We start from the raw sequence: 17804 nt of genomic DNA, 5'->3' as shown, positions 1-17804 counted from the left end.
TTAGTGTAATTGATTACTTCAAGTTTGTTCTTTATTTAATTAATTTTCATAAATATACACAACCAATGTCAAGTTTTCTCTCGGCAGCAATGGCTCTCAGATATTTTATTCTATTAGTCGAGTTGTTTTGAAGTTTTTGATGGAAACAATGGTGCTTTATTAAAAGTTTTCAGTGTGTCCGACAATTCAGTGGGTATCGGGCTCTATTATGCTCTCGCCGCTAAATTTATATAATTTTAGTCTTTCAATCCATGTATGACACCAATTGTTGTGTATACTTAGCTTTACGGAATTTTTGTAAAGTACACTTTCAATCTATATGTATGAAATTACGAGCTTGTCCGTTTCATTACATTTTAATTAGTAGTACACGTGACTGATTAATGGTAATGAATTTGCATGTCTTTAAATCAATCGATTGTATTGAGATTTTTTTTGTTTTAATTTATTGTATCCCAATTTTGCAAGTTTTCGCATCAATGTTGTATGTGTTTGTGATCTCACTGTGTGGTTATTTACGGTTTGCAATTTTTGTCAAAATTATTTATATCGAATTGATCATGAGACTTTTTTTTTCCTTTGAGAACAAACATTGATAGTATAGTATTTATGCTAAGTATGCAACGTGTGTTTTATTATTATTATTGTGTTTTCGGTTCCTTGGTTCCAATTTGCATAATGTATATGTGACATATTTGACCATTTTGCATTTATCTTTTTGACTATTTGATGTCTTATTTGAAAGAAGAAAAAACAATTATGTTGAATAAAAGGTCGGAAGCAACACTCAACTCTTTTCATTTTATAACCATTCTCCATATAGTGTTTAAATAAAAGGTGAATGTAAGAGTATTATTTAAAAACATTTATTTAACTCAATATGTATAAAAATATAACTAAGTATTTACAGATTATAATTAATAGCGCTAAGTATGCTAATTGTGTATTTCTTACATACTAAAAATCACAGACATTGTAAATGTTTACATATACATATTTAATTTAGATTCAATAATTTATTTTTCGCATAATAATAACGGCAACGTTTAACTTCACAATATATGTATGTGATTTTCAACTGGAAGACATACAAGACTATTCTGAACATATATGAGAATGTTATTTTGAGCATTCACTTTACAGCCACACAAAAAAAAAATAAGATTAAAAGAACAGACAGGAATTCACATTTTGTCTCCCTCATTTCTACTTCATACCGTAGAACAGAATGGGACAGACCTGTACATTCTCTTTTGCGCTTACTGAATTCTACTCAAGAAATGGGCATCAGACTAGTCCATACTATGTATTTATTTTTTTAGCTCAAAATGACATTTTCCATGGCAAAAATACTTTTTTGCTATAATTATCTAATACCTTGTTCTAACTTGCGTTTTAGGATATCCTAAAATAGATTGTTTTTATTCATACAATAAATTTTTGGTGTAGTAAACAAATATAGAACGAATCTCACAAGGAATGTTTTTTCAGTTACACTGAAAATCTCAACTCGGGGATTTATATTAAAAACATCACTATTATACAACACTTATTGAAAATTCACACAATCAATGAGTTAATCACACATTACACACATAATTTATCTTTTTTAAATAGTTAATTAAATATCGGCACAGCCCTATCGATGATGACTCTTAACAATATCATTTAGTCTCTGTATTATTAGTAATACCGTCTGAATCTTGACAAGAGTAGCGCCTCATCGATTTGATTCTGTCTCACTTTTTTTCAAATCAGCAGAATCGTCGGGTGTTATGGAATTTTCTGTAAAAATTAGTCAGAATGTAAAAAAGGTTATAGCAAATAAATTTTTAATTTTGATCATGGTATACACACCACTTCTGAAGTAGTGAGGCTCATTGCAGGGTAGCATATCGGCAGATCCGAACAGTATGAAGAAAAGATTGGTGAAGAATAACATACCGGCAGCTATAAAGAAAACTATCCTCCATTGAGATTGATCCGTCTGAAAATAAAAAGTCAACCATTAATTCCTTTGTCTGTGTTTGTGGTGAGTTTAAGTTTGGTAAATTCAAATTTACATCGTCGGTTAGGATGAGGCCGGCCGTTATCGGTGTCATTATGGTGAAAAGGTTGGCGAAGAAACAACTGACGCTCATCAACGTACCAGCAAAGTTCGGTGTAAGATCTATCATATTTATCTGTAAATGTAAACATGGAAAACTATTTAGTGAATGAACATTCAGAGAAAACAGCTCTCAATCTTGGTAAAGTTGTTTTGATCAAGTATATAAATAATTTGAAAATATAATAAATTTTATTTTTTGTTAATCAAAATGCATATAATAGTTATGAAAATAATAAATATTCTAAAAGTATTAAATTTTTATCAATTATAATCCTGTCAATGTTTAAACTACTTGCATTTTAAAAGTTATGAATTATTCATTTGTTTTTGTTTTGTTTCAACTACATTGTATCAATATTTGATGGCCAAAAATTGATATAATATTTGCCATGTAGCACTATAATTTATTAAATATATTTATATTTAATATATTTATATTTAAAATATATTTATATTTAATTGTTTAATATGAAAAAAAAATGGTAAAAACTACCTACATATAAACAATATAAAACACCAATAGATAAATTTATTAAATAGATTTTTAATAGATGACGCTAAATGCTCAGAGACTTAGAGCCGTCTATTAACCTAGAGGAAACATTGGTAGCAAACAGTATATATATAGAAGTTTTTTTCTTTCGTTATTATATTCGTACGTTTTGTTCGCAGTGTTTAAGCTGTGACGTACATATACATTTCGAATCGAAACGACTATTATAGTACGGCGTGCGTTATCTAAACGCACACACACACAGATAGAATAGCGATTTTATTAAGTATTTCAAATAATTTTAAAAATTAAATTATATAAATATTTCAGTTGTATTAATTGAATATACCTATATAATTTGTAATATTACTTACACTGAATCCTACAAATGTGCTCGCTAGTGATGCATTCGTTATGATTAGCACTGTCACCGCTAATGCTATATTATTAGTAGGTACATACGAGAGGCATATCATTCCAAGAGCAGGTATCCATGTGCCTATAATTCAATTGCAATATTTCAATTAGGTTTCACATTTTTCTATAGATATCATTAATGGTCGAATATTGAATGGTCGAACTCACCGATAGTGTTGGCAACTTTTCTGCCCGTTGTTATGGTGCAATGTTGCTTATTAATGCAATAGTCGGAGATCAAACTGAAGATGAAACCCATTATCCACATAGCAAAATATGGCAACGCAGAATATACTCCGTTCTGAAATTATGCAAATTGCTGGTTGGAATAAATTTCAATAATTTAGTAAATGGAAAAACCTTAAAACCAGAACCTGGATATAAGATTTTCTACTTTCACTTATACAGATTTTCATTTCAATTGAGAGACTATTCAACGCCATAAAATTATTCAAATTTGAACTAAAGTTGATAAAATTATCGTTGGAAAATAATTATTCAGACTGGATCAATTTTAAAATGATAAAATATATAAATTTCAAGTTTTCAAGGAGATTTCACTATACTGTTATGAAATTGTTTATTTATATACCTCTTGTATGTTCGCTCCTAATACTTTATGAATATATGATGGAATTTCAGCCAGGAAGGTAGCATAACCCCAAAAGCAGCCAATGTGAGCTACGACGATGGACCAGACAGGAATGCTTGTCAAAATTGCTTTCCACGGTATTCTCAACGACTAGAATGTAAAACAATTCTTTAGAAACAAACTAAATACAAAAAACAAAAATAAATACATTTTCAATACATACTTCTTTAACATTAACTTGACCCAAAGATGATTGAATATATAACTTTTCTTCAATCGAAATAGATTTGTGCTGAGCTGGACTATCAGCAACGAAGAGATACAGAATGCTTGCAAACACAACACTCACAAGACCAAGTGAGTAGAATATTGCAGGCCATCCATAGGTACTGCTTGCTAAGAAGCCGCACATAGTCATACATATTACAGTACCGACTTGTGCACCTAAAATTCAAATGTAATGTTAGTCAAATGGTATATGAAAATAATTATATATTTACTAAATTGAAACATTACCTCCATAGACGCACGCTCCGAATCTGGATCTTTCATTAACCGGCGCCCATTTCCCAAGGAATGTATGCAGAGCTGGCAAAAATGCTCCCTGAGCGAAACCTTGGAATACCCTACAGACGCACACTCCTTGCCATCCTCCCTGAAAGACAATAGATTTTTTTCAGCGCTTATATCTACAAAGTTTCTAAAAATGTAAGGAAATTCCTCATAGTAGCAAGGCCAACAGCTGATACAAATATCGTGTAATTGAAGTCATTAACCTACTATTATTATTTTTTTTGAACACTACAATCAATCGACCCTCAAGCCCTTTGATCGATTACATATTATAGCCTTCTGTAATTGTAATAAGACTAAGGTCTTTTTTATGCGTATTGTTGAATTTCCTTATTTTTTAAATATTTAATATGTAAATATAATAATTGGTAATTATTATATTTGAACGTCATAGAAAACCACCTTGGTATTTTGTTTATTTGTTTGGGTAGAATAATAAATATATATATATATATATATATATATATATATATATATATATATATATATATATATATATATATATATATATATATATATATATATATATATATATATATATATATATATATATATATATATATGGGTTTGCAACTGTAATGTATTCAATAACATACATCAAGACATTTTATTTACTAAACAGTAGCGCTATAATAATATTTCATATTTTATTGTTTATATTATTTACGCGTTTCAATATTTTTTTCGATAGTTTGCATATGAATTATATAAGGAAATTCTTTCGAAAGTTCATTGCGAAACGACAAGATCAATGTGAACGAGTTTCACGGTCAGTGCTCACATGTTTTTGTACACATTAGTCATCAACATGTAAGAAAATTTTTCAGTTAAAGATCATCGCATTCATTTAAAGCCAATTTTGGTTCATAGTATGACATAATAATTTGTATTAAAGCTTACATATAATTTTATTTTTCTTTTATAAATAAAAATATACATTCATTAGTATATTATTCTGCCATCAAAAACTTTAAAAATCCATTGAGCATCTAAATTTTAAATTTATTTAAATAAAATTTAAACTTGTACATAACTTTTTACATATTATACTTAAATCAAATTCAGATATTTGTGACAGCGGGTAGGATGATTTTTGTCAATTTGAGGAACCGTTTCAACAATGAAAATCAGATAAATTGGTAAAATCTGATAAGAAACGATCGACTTGGAGTCACAAATAACCAAGTCTAAACAGCAGTATTAAAGATTAGCACGGTATCGAACCCAGTAATCTCTCGGTGCGAAACATAAACGCAACCACCGAGCCAAACTGCTGGCTATAATTATATTATAGATAACTTGTAATAGAAAGGCCAAAGAACAGGGAAGTGGTACTGGCTAAAATCTAAATATATGTGTCATAATAGTTATCGAGTATTTTGCAACTTACAACATGAGCCGACCATGGAATCAAAGCAGAGGCCACACCACTTAGTAGCGTAGCCCAAACCAGCAAATTCTTTCCACCATACATGTGAGCGAGTTGTCCAGCAGGAAGTTGCATCAGGGTATAACCCCATAACACCGAGCTGAGGATTATATCCTGAGTCTGCTTGTCCCACGTGAATATCTATATACGTACAAACCACAAACACAATATTATAATCAGTCAACAAGCGTTTAATCATTTAATTAAATGGAGATATGTGGATCATGCGAGGCATTTTCGCACGTGCATATGATGTGAGTGTACCCAAGGCAATCGCTTAACATAATTTTCACATTGCATGCAAATTTATTATGAATATTTAATCGATTGCAGGTGCGTCAAAAGCTCCAGTTAAAGTGATCATTAAAGTTCAAGCACGCCACCACTGCAATGGTCTAAATTTATTTTTAATTCAACACAATATAAAACTGTTCAACATGAATACAAGTGAGTCAACATTTTAAATATAATCAAGGAAATTAATTAAAAAGTTATCATAGTGCGTTTTTTATACAATTATATTGTATTAAGTTTATTATGGAAATCATGCAAATTATGAATATCCACTGTGATAATTAAATAGTGAAGCAACAACGTAAATTGTAAACCGTACTCACATAGCAATGGTATTTGATTCTAAAGGAATTATTTAAATGCATTTTATTGATGGCAAAATTTACATGGACGACGCGTATCAATAAATTAAAATTTATTTATAAATTCACAATGATCTGAAACGTGCTGCATAGTAAAAGTTATTGGCGACAAATTCTGCGCAGATTTATGAATTTAAATGCACACGCATGAGTTTTTGCAGAAGCTTCACGCTTCGCGTCTATAGGTGGCGCGCGCATCTCGACGAACAAAATGGCGCCATTTTTTTTTTCTTTTTCGATCGCTCAATTGTGTAGTTTTTTATCTTTTTTCATGAAGCAAAGCGATGAATTGTAACAACGTTAACGTACCTCAACGTCTGCATTAGTGTTGTACATGTCTGTCATGGCCACTATTCCCAAGCTTAAGCTCACACCAGCCGCTTCGCTGATGGCCAAACCGACGAACAATAGCAACGCTTGTACATGTCTCGTTCCTAATCCTAAACCTGAAAAAGAAAACATATTTAAATAATTCATAAATTAAAAACGCAACCTGTTGATTTTTATTATCATTGTATCGATATTTTTTGTGAATACGGTAAGAACTTGTTTTAAAAACGGAATACCGAAGCTTCACATCCTTGAATTCGATCAACATTCCACCCTGGATATGTATTTTGAAAAAAAATTGTGTCTTACATTCCATATTTATAAGCGATTTTAAATTTCATTTAAATATACAGCTATAATATTTTAAATAAGGAGCTGTTATTATTTTTTTTAATACAAGTGAATCCGGAAGATACTCTTCTTAAAATGATTTTACATATGTATGTACTTATAAACTACTTATTTTTGATTTTAAGTTTCACTCATAAATAGCTCAATTTTGATTGATGTCTGTCTGTGCCACAATAACGCATGCAATTCCCGTTCCCGTTCCCGCTCCCGTTCCCGTTCCCGTTCTCGTTCCCGTTCCCATGTGTCGGAAAAACGCAGGCAGCGAACACATTTGAAATTATTGCGTTGCAATGACACTCATTCCCGTTTTTCCCGTTTTTCTCGTTTTTTTTTCTCACAGTAATCATCCCGGACATGCATTAAACAAATCCTGAAAGTTTCATCGTAATCGGTTCAGTGGTTTAGAATCCAATACGATTACGATGAAACTTTCAGGATTTGTTTAATGCATGTCCGGGATGATTACTGTGAGAAAAAAAAAACGGGAATGAGTGTCATTGCAACGCAATAATTTCAAATGTATTCGCTGCCTGCGTTTTTCCGACAAATGGGAACGGGAACGAGAACGGGAACGGGAACGGGAGCGGGATCGGGAACGGGAATTGCATGCGTTATTGTGGCATTGCACCGCATGCCGGGTTCAGCTAGTTTTGATTATATAAAATTGAATTTCTGTCTGTGTGTCTCGTATAGGCTTCTAAACCACTGAACCGATTACGATGAAACTTTCAGGATTTGTTGTATGCATGTCCCGGAAGATTACTGTGAAAAAAGATCGCCCCAAAACGGGAACTGAAACGGGAAAAACGGGAGTGAGTGTCATTGCAACGCAATAATTTTAAATGTGTTCGCCGCCTGCGTTTTTCCGACAAATGGGAACGGGAATGCGTTATTGTGGCATTGCAACGCATGCCGGGTTCGGCTAGTTTTGATTATTAACATTAGTGCCCGTTGGTATTTCAACGGGTGGTTTTTGACCCGATGAGAATTTCAAGGTGTATTATATAAAAAAAATAATTTTAGGGTGTATTATATAGTAAAAACTACCTACCTACCTACATATAAATAATATAAAAAACCAATAGAATAATTGATTTTCAATAGATGCCGCCAAATGTAAAACTATTTTCCTAGAGGAAATATTGGTAGTAAACAATATATATACAGGCTTTTTCTTGATTCGTTATTATATTCGTACATTTTGTTGGCATTGTTTTGACTGTGACGGACATATATTGAATCGAAACGACTATTATACTACAGCGAGCGTTATCGCAGACACACAAAATAGCGCTATTAAATTACTTATAAATAAGATAAAATATAACTTTGTACTTTAAATAATTATTAATTTGCACGAAATAGTTTTATAAAAAATAAATAATTTTTGATCCAATACGTACAAACCCAAAGACAAGTAAATTTACACCAGGGAATGCATCACGTTTTCTGGAAATTTATTTCAACTTTAAATGTTGCACTATGTTTTATTATTACACGGTTTATTTTAGGTTTTCTTCGCTTATCGGTCAGACAATATTTCCTAAATTCTTCCTATCGCTTTGAAACTGTGCCATTTTGCGAGGTTTGGCCGCCAATAGAGATTTAAATTGCTTCTGCTAATTCGATGGTAAAATATAAACACGTTAAATAATCCATAAATTTTGGAGACGATAATAGCTAAAAATATGCTACTAGCCTGTAGCTTGATATATATTTGACTTTCCACCCCCCCACTCGTTTTGTCAGATTTTAATTGTTTAAACGCGTGTAACTATAACTTTTTAACACAATATCTTTATAACACAATTTGCATTATAAGCCCTCATTATATCTCATTTATAAATGTTTGCTTTACTAATAGATTATACAATTATAAATTCATAACACTGGTTTGACACGTACTAGTACACTCAGTCCGAGTCTTTGGTTACTCACCGAGTACGAGTGACCAACTCGTGTCGTGTCAATCCGGTATTAAGGAATTTTATTCACAAGTGACTAACAAATATAATACATAGGCCATGTACTTATACGGCTTGGAATAAATATTTATAATATTATTTTTTACAATCGTCGAAGTGAGAATCCAAACTCGCTTTGGAATGTAGTCTAATTTTTTCGCATTTAATTAGGCCTGGATATTTTTTCATACGAGACGAGTTTCCCAGCATCAGTTGTATGAATAGACACGCAATCGGAAGTTATCATTTTCATCTGCTTATACGCGCTAAATTCACACACAAAGACACCATAGGATGACTCGAAGACATTGAAATCGGCCAATGCACGTTTTGAAACCAGTTCTTTGCCGTCTTTTTACTGCATTTAAATGCATTACGCATCTGCAAAAACTTTACGCGACTATTAAAGTTTTGCACCATACATATATAATATAATATGTCACAGTTGAAGTGTATCTTCTAGTTTTAATATATTTTCACTATTTGGAATATATTGCATCTAGCCTGGTACCAACTACCGTTGTAGTTGAAGTGTATTTTTAGTTGTAATAGATTTTAACTAGTTGGAATATATTCCGTCTAACCCACGTAATATTACATTCCAACTGGTCAAAATATATTTCAACTGAAAATACAGTTCAACTACAAGTTGGTACCTGATTAGATGGATAGTACATAAGTAACTCGTAAAGTAAATTGAGTTGGAAAGTTACATTTTTGTTTTGATCATATTCTTAAAGTTATCGTAATACGATAATCATTACTTTTGTTTAATAATGCGCAATATCCAGCAAATATTAACGCATTATCGAATTCCAAAGCATTCGTAAAAACATTAGAGCTGTCAAAACTCAACTGTTATATTTCAACTAGCGCACATTGTTGAAAGTGTATTTGCCCTTGTTGAGTTATAATTTACTAGTCGAATTGTATTCGAACATGAATGACCTAAAACGGCAGTTGGAATATATTACAACTGAAAATACACTTCAACTGTTATACATATTTTTTGTATCCAGCAGTATGGCTCGGTGGTTGCTTTTATGTTTAGCACCGAGAGATTAGTGGGTTCGATCCCGTGCTAATCTTTAATACTGCTGGTTAGACTTGGATATTTGTGACTTCAAGTCGATCGTTTCTTACCAGAGTTTGCCAATTTCTCTAATTTTCATTGTTGAAACGGTTTCTTAAATTGGCAAAAATCATTCTACCTGCTTTCACAAATATCTGAATTTGATTCGTGTACAATATATAAAAATGTATGTAAAAATCTAAATCCATATACATCTGTCTCAATGGATTAATTCATTGTTAATTTCGGTTTTTCAGCCTCAGTGATTTATTTAAAATGCTGCATTGTTTGTAATTAACTGTCTAGGAAGGCGTATTGGGGTCTACATCTTCTTCTTCTTAATGCCCTGTCTGCATCCTGACGTTGGCGACCACCTCGTCGATTATTTGAAAATATCCGCATCGGTCTTCAGCGGCTCGGAACAGTTCTTCGGCGCTCATATCGGTCCAAATGCGCATGTTTCGAAGCCAAGACAACTTTTTCCTGCCAATCCATTTTTTACCTTCTATTTTCCCCCATGGTTATCAAACGGAGAAATTCGTATTTTGGGCCCCGTATCATGTGTCCGAGGTACTCTATCTTTCTCCGCTTGATGACAGAAATAAGTTCTCTAACTCTCCCTATCATGGCGAGGACAGCTTCATTTGATATTTTTTTGGTCCACGGGATCTTCAGCATACGCCTGTAGACCCACATCTCAAAAGCTTCGATGCGGCTAATCATCCTGGTCTTCAAAGTCCACGTTTCACATCCACGTAGTAACACTGTCCAGACGTAGCTCTTCGCGAATCTCAAACGCGTACGAAGATTGAGATGCTTGTTTGTAAGCGCCTTCTTCATTTTGATAAATGCTGTTCTAGCCATCTCGATGCGGATTCTTGGATCTTCATCTGGGTCCATCTCTTCATTCAGCCAGGTACCCAGGTATTTGAATCTTTTCACTATTTCTAGCACCTCTCCACCTAACGTTAGATCACCGGTGTCTGTTTGCATACATTTGTATAATACAAATGAATGCACACCTGCATATATGTAAATAGTATATGTGTAACCTACGATATTAATGCGTCTTTATATATTATAATCTAAAGATTCAGCGAGTTTATATTACGTTTCTTTTGAAACAAGTATTCGCAAGGTGAATTCGAATAAATCGTCGGACAGAACATAATGGTCGTATGATTCGCGTTCATTCTTGAACTTGAAAATTACTCAAGAGGTCGGTCGATTGCTCAACACACCGGCGGCTATGTAAATACATCACGAGCGATGGACACAAAAAGTCTTTAATTATCCGTGTCATTTATTGCATTAAAATTAAGCAGATTCGTCCGTTTTTGCGAGTCGCTCAAAGCTATCTAAACGATTTACCATGTTTTTCAGCGGAATTCGTCAAAGTGGCTTGCGACCGTTGGGCTTAGTGTAAATTTCCGATTGTTAAACAAACATTTTAATTTGCTCAAAATAGGAACCGTCACTTACTGTTCGTGAGTTTGTTTATTTAAAAAAAACGTGCTGAGTTTGCTGTTTTCATATCGAATTGATTATTATTACAATAATTCGCTTATCAAAATCGGTTGAGTGTTTACAGAGAAATTACGCTAATTGCAGTAGAATTAGTCGAATCGAATAAATTATCAATCGGCACGTTTCATTGAAGAATTTTATTCGTAAACTGATAGTATCAGTTCCAATTGAGTACAACTTGTGTATTATATAAAATATATATAAAGGTTAAAATTACGAAAAAATCTACTATATGTACTTTCTATTTGCTCAAATTTTATATACTATAGTATTTTTTGTGCTTATTTTAAAAACACTATGTATACTTTGTATTGACTTTTTTTAAGAAGTATATATATTTAGTGGATTTCTTTTGCCTTATATAATATGTACATATGTACATTTTGTCTATTGTGGTATGTAAATTAGGTATGTATGTGCATTGAATTTCCATCGATGGACCTAGTGCAAAATTTTCGTCATATCTAGGGAACGTAAAATAAAAATTTTCATCGATTTTATACAATATTCTGTGCCTCCAACCAATCGATTGATTGATTTATTTTGTCGTCAAAATAGATCATTTTGACTTTTATTTTCAAAAGAATCAAGGGAACATGAAAAAAATGACGATTTTCTGAAATGAAATATTCCCCCATACAAACACCCATTGTGTGCTTTGTATTGGGACTTTCAGGCGAAACGGCGATTTTGTAAATTTTTGTCTTACAAAGTTAAGTATAATCTAGTATTGTATGTATTTGTTTATATATGTATCACCATCATCATCATTTACAGCCATTAACCATCCACTGCTGGATGAACGCCTCTCCAACACGCTTCCATTCGTCTCCAACACACTCTCATCAGTCTCACCACACACATTTTTTTAATTTCATCCACTATCTTCCTTGCGGCCTTTCTTTCACCCTTTTACATTCTCTTGGCTACCATTCCAGCACTTATTTTGTCCATTATTCTTGACTAGTTACTTGACCTTCCCATTGCCATTCAGTCTTTTCACTCCATCCACTGTATCAACTACCCTTGTCATACTTCACCCACGTATTCCGTTTCCTATCTCTTCTCGTCAAACCGAGTATACATACATACAGCGTTCCATACCTATTTGACTGAATATTGAACTTTGTGTATCTTAGCGTTAATTGTCCATATTTCACATCCATACCCCATCACTAGCAAAAGATGTACATATGATAATATGAAAAATAGCCAAATTGTTTATATTTTATTATACCTGTGTACATCATCATCATCATCATCTACAGCCACTCACCACTCGTCTGTTTTGCGCAACTCTCATCCATCTCACCCCACACATTTTCTTAATTTCATCTACCCATCTTACCTGCGGTCTTCCTTTTACCCTATTGCATTCTCTCGGATACCATTCTAGCAATTCTTTTGTCCACCTTTCGTCCATTCTTCTATCCATGTGGCCCGCTCATTGCCATTTCAATCTCTTTACTCTATCTACTATGTCCACTACCCTTGTCATACTTCTCACCCACGTATTCCGCTTCCTGTCTTTTCTCGTTATGCCGAGCATACAGCGTTCCACTATTCTTTGAGTGCATTGGACTTTGTATAGCATCTTGGCGGTCAATGTCCAAGTTTCACATACATACGTCATCACTGGCAAAACGCATTGATCGCAGATCTTTTTCTTAAGACACAGTGGCATTTTTGATTTAAAAAAAAAGCATTCATTCGTCCAAATGCACTCCATCCTAATTTCATACGTCTCTTTATTTCTTCTTCTTTACTACCGGACATGTCTGTTATTTGCCCTAAATATAAATAATTATGTAGATAACATGTATAAGATCCAAAATTTGTGTTTAAATTATAATGAATTGAATCAACGTTTTCATGAATTTTTAATTGGTAAAATAAACGATGTTAAACCGTATTTATTTACAATAAATAACATGCAAAAGTATGTATTTTGATTGATTCCTATCTAGCATTACATGTATTGTGTATACATTTATGCGGAAACACTTCAGAGCTAATTGATATAAAAATTGCATCATATATAAATATTGTGAATGAAATCAATATTAAATGTTCTACTGAGTTTCTTATGTGTAAATTGAATTCATCGGTGAGAATATTTTTAATAATTTCCTTATGTTTTTATTGTTGTTTTCACTACTAAATTCGAATTGCTTTGCATTTTTTAGAAACACTAAGACCCGTTTGAATTTCGGTATAGATTAATCGATCATATGCATACTATTCGCGCTGCTACAATGTATCTCAATAAATTTACATGACATAACATATATTACATAAATTTTTAATTCTAAAGCTATTTTCATAATTGAGTTTTTTCATATGAACGACCTCCGCATAACTAGACAAGTTCATCTCGTGCTATTAAAGTGCAATTTAATTGCAGTGATGTAACTATTGTATGTAATACTACAAGCTTACAGTAAACAATAAAATTATACATTTACAACAAGCTGGGTTTACAAGTCATTTTGCATAATATGTATATCTAATCCCGCGGGAAATTGTAGGCTAAATGCACAAATTTTATGGGATCATTGAAATTTTTATATTATATAAACGTACCATAAAATTTACGCGTTATAACTCGTTACGATCAAGTTTTGTAACCGTTCGATGAGTCGACCCGAATGTCAAAACCTGATGGATTTACATATTTTGCAAATATAATAAGTCAATCGACCCCCAAAATTTAATCAGTATCAAAACAATAATAAAAATACCTATCATTCGATTCAGTTAAGTATATAACAATCTTGCCCTACATTGTAACAATCATCGCAGTTATAATTGCTATATATATAGATAAATACTTGTAATTCTATCATATAATTCTATCATAAAATTCTAAAGTTTACTATTGTTTGATTTTGAAAATTTATATATTTACTCTCTAAACGAGTGTTTCTTAATATAACACAAATGTTGCATTTTCACTTTCTAAACTCGTCAGCCCTTTTAGACGTGCAAATTTACGCGCAATCCCCAACCAGAATACTGGTCACCATTAAGTATGTAGGCTATATAAAAATCTCAGTATATTGACCTGAATTTCACAGTTACAACCAGAAATACATGATTTAAACTAATCATTGTGCAATTGATAGTTTCACATCGATTTCAGTAGCTTTCAAAGATAAAAGGACAGTAAATACGATACTACATATATACATATATACATAGGTACGTACATATGTACCTATATATGTATGAAATCTCTCTATTTGTACTATCACACAGTTTTATTGACGTGTGCGTGAGCAGGATACAAGGGGACTCGGTATGACGTCACCTAGTCTCCTTGTATCCTGCTCGCGCACACGTAAGTAAGGCTTTGCGACAAAAACAAGGTGATTTCCACAGAACGCCACTGATATTTACGTTCATGTAATGAGTAGACATCGGATAGGAATTGGGGCAGAGGCTATTATTGATTTCGTATAAAACCTTATTTCTAAAAGCTTTCTTGCTATCTTGCTTTGAACACTGATGAATTATGGTCTATTGTTATTTGCAATGTCTAGTAATATGTAAGTAGATCACCATTACGAAGTTTTAGCCTCTTTTAATTTATTTAATTATAAATATTAATACTTGGGATAGCCGACAGATCCAAGGAGTTTGTCAGTAATAATTATAAAAGAAATGTAAAACAAAATAAAAAAAATAAGAATCATAATTATAAAGAACCAAAAACAAAAACTAAACGTAATAATTAAATACAAGACGAATAAATCCAAAGAGGACTAAAAAAAACGCATTTTTAAGAAATAATTGAATTTATTTTTAATGAGCTTTATATTAATAGAAGTTACTAATTCATTTGATAGACTATTTCAAATTTTAACCACTCTATTTGAAAAGAAAGAAATTATTTTTTTTTGTGAGAAATATCTTTTTGGAGTGTGACATACATATTTCTGAACCTTTAATACCTCTTTCTTTTCAAAGTTAGCACAAAAATTGAAGTTTGATTCTAAAAATATCCTATTTATGCTTTAATCAAAATTTCACATTACTAAAATTTTAGTACACATAATATTATCCATTTTCAATTTTAAATCCTTTTCGTTTTTTACACACATATGTATGTACATATATATATGTATATGTAGAGTTGATCCATTAGCAAAACACTTGCATTAGAAACGATTTAAAAACTCTTATCTATTATACATTTTAAAAAATGTAAATATATTGACCACTTAAACATTTTTTCATTAGATTTGAATAATTAACAAAAAAAAAAATTGTCCAATCACTAAAAATAAACAATAGTAAAAAAAAAGGTGTATTTACCGGGTAAAGTAGTCCCGATGACATTGTACTCGCAATCCCCTTTGCGTGATGGATTCATCTTAACAATTAGTAGGTACTTAATTTGTATAATTAAAAACTACACAACGAATCAGACTTGATATGCAGGTAACGTAGTTTTGCACTCGGTTTAAATTTATCACAGAACTGATTTTTTTAATGTAATCGGATGATTTCAGTGGATCGATTGATTTCTGTTTGCGCACGAGCGCGAGCTAGCTCGCCGGTCGTGTTGCGCGCGCACTGTTTCATGCACTGAGCGAACTGCGATCGAGCGCCCCCATATAGAGGCCGCCCCCCGCCCTTGCCTTGCCGGCGCCCCTCACCTCACCACACTGGGCAGCCCCACTTGATCTCGGGCCCAACCCCTGTGGCGTCACAAGATCACACACACACACACACACACACACGCAATCAATCATTGAAATTTCAAGCTAAAAGCTCTAAAAAATTACAATCGAAAGACAGTCACTGCAGTGACTGTCATGAAAATGCATCCTACTTATTACTAATCTTTAAAGCGCTGCTTTGACAAGTTTTACTTACCTTTGCGCTATACATAAACTTGTGGGTAATTGGATTATTGCGCACACTGCGATCGCCCAAAAGACTATTTTCGCAATGAAAAACGCGAATGCGGAATATTTGCTATCGTTAGTATGATGGATTTTTCGGCTGGCTGATGTTCTGTTATACAGATTTTAGTCGAGCGCTTTGTGAGCAATAATCACCGAACCGAACTTTTGATATGTAATTTATTTTTGATTTTTTAGACGTGCACTCTGAAGACAAATTCTATTCATCTTCCATTGAATTGTCTTGTTGTTATTTACATATAGATTCAAGCAGTGGTGACACCCTAATGGTTTCCATGGGTTTCCGGAAACTTGTTGTTAGAAATCTAAAAATTCATATAATTTCTGTCAAAAATTATACAAATCTAGTAAATGTCAAAAAAAATGTTTCGTTCAGTAAATACACAAAGAAAGCCGAAGACTCCAATTTTTTATCAAATACGTGGAAAATTCTTCGTCTTTCAGTTTCGCACATTTTTCGATTCGAAACGGACGTATTTTTTTATTTCGGTTTTACTCGATTGAGATTTTTAGATTTATATTTAAATTTTATATCAAATTTAAGAGGACAAAATATTTTAATCTTTATTGTGTTAGTGCAGTGTCGATTGGGAAATAAGATTATTTGTAAGTTATTATTCCATTGTTAATTATTATTTACCCGTTGATTTACTGTACTTTATTTTTAAAGTTATGTTATTACTTTATCTATGTACGTAGTAACAATAGATGAAGTTTTGTGATCATGCAAAAATTCGAACTCGAGATTTTGACTAATTCGAACTCGGAATCGATCACTGGTCACGTTTTCATGATCTAGAAAAAATGCGTGTCTGTGTATTTTGGGGATTTTTTTGAACATCGTTAGTCCTATCGAACTGAAACTTAGTATCGGTTATTAAATTTCTTATCGATACGACGTAATTTTTTTTTCAAATTTTTAAGTTGACCGGAAATGATACCTCCCCTTATAGATATCCCCCTTTTTTTAAGTTTTTGAATTCAATTATCGCCCAAACCGCTAACTAAATCAGACTGAAATTTTTTTACACTTAATATAAATTATAAATTTTATAACCTAATATTTTTTAAATATTTTTATTTGAACCGGAAGTAGTACTTTTACTCTAGAGAATCGAGGTTTTTTATGTTTTTATAAAAAACTTTTGGTTTATTGAACTGAAATTTCATATCTAGAAGTTTAAGCTTAATAAAATTTGGTAAGCATCCGTTAAACGGAAGTGGCAGTTTACAAGAATACAAATTTATATTTGTATTCTTTATGTACTAACTTAGAGCTGATAAGGTTTTGGTCAGAATTCATAAACCAGAAATAGTATTTTTTTTAAACAATATTTCATTATTTTATTTTGACCTTTT

General features: G+C 32.2%; 1 protein-coding gene across 1 annotated transcript; it reads right to left on the bottom strand.

Annotated features, from left to right (window-relative positions):
* Positions 1-846: 846 nt before the first annotated feature.
* Positions 847-16107, bottom strand: LOC143913339 (putative inorganic phosphate cotransporter). Its single transcript, XM_077433059.1, has 11 exons — positions 15832-16107; positions 6580-6716; positions 5576-5755; positions 4129-4267; positions 3836-4056; positions 3613-3762; positions 3189-3321; positions 2978-3102; positions 2064-2183; positions 1858-1987; positions 847-1785 (listed from the first exon to the last, which is right to left on the bottom strand). The coding sequence occupies exons 1-11, from the start codon at positions 15887-15889 to the stop codon at positions 1721-1723; spliced, it is 1458 nt and encodes a 485-aa protein (XP_077289185.1). The 5' UTR covers positions 15890-16107; the 3' UTR covers positions 847-1720.
* Positions 16108-17804: the final 1697 nt, after the last annotated feature.

This window comes from Arctopsyche grandis, chromosome 6 (genome assembly GCF_051622035.1).
Source record: "Arctopsyche grandis isolate Sample6627 chromosome 6, ASM5162203v2, whole genome shotgun sequence".
Lineage (NCBI taxonomy): Eukaryota > Metazoa > Arthropoda > Insecta > Trichoptera > Hydropsychidae > Arctopsyche > Arctopsyche grandis.
Note: the sequence above shows the minus strand (reverse complement) of the source record. Positions and strands in the feature narration are given on the sequence as shown.

What these genes read in the sequence shown, in the direction of transcription:
- LOC143913339 (XM_077433059.1), bottom strand. Translation starts at nt 15,889, where the DNA reads ATGAATCCATCACGCAAAGGGGATTGCGAGTACAATGTCATCGGGACT. An exon ending in GTCAAGTTAATGTTAAAGAA is followed by an intron (nt 3,763 to 3,835) that starts GTATGTATTGAA and finishes TTTACATTCTAG; the next exon opens with TCGTTGAGAATACCGTGGAA. An exon ending in GCACATTTGTAGGATTCAGT is followed by an intron (nt 2,184 to 2,977) that starts GTAAGTAATATT and finishes TTACATTTACAG; the next exon opens with ATAAATATGATAGATCTTAC.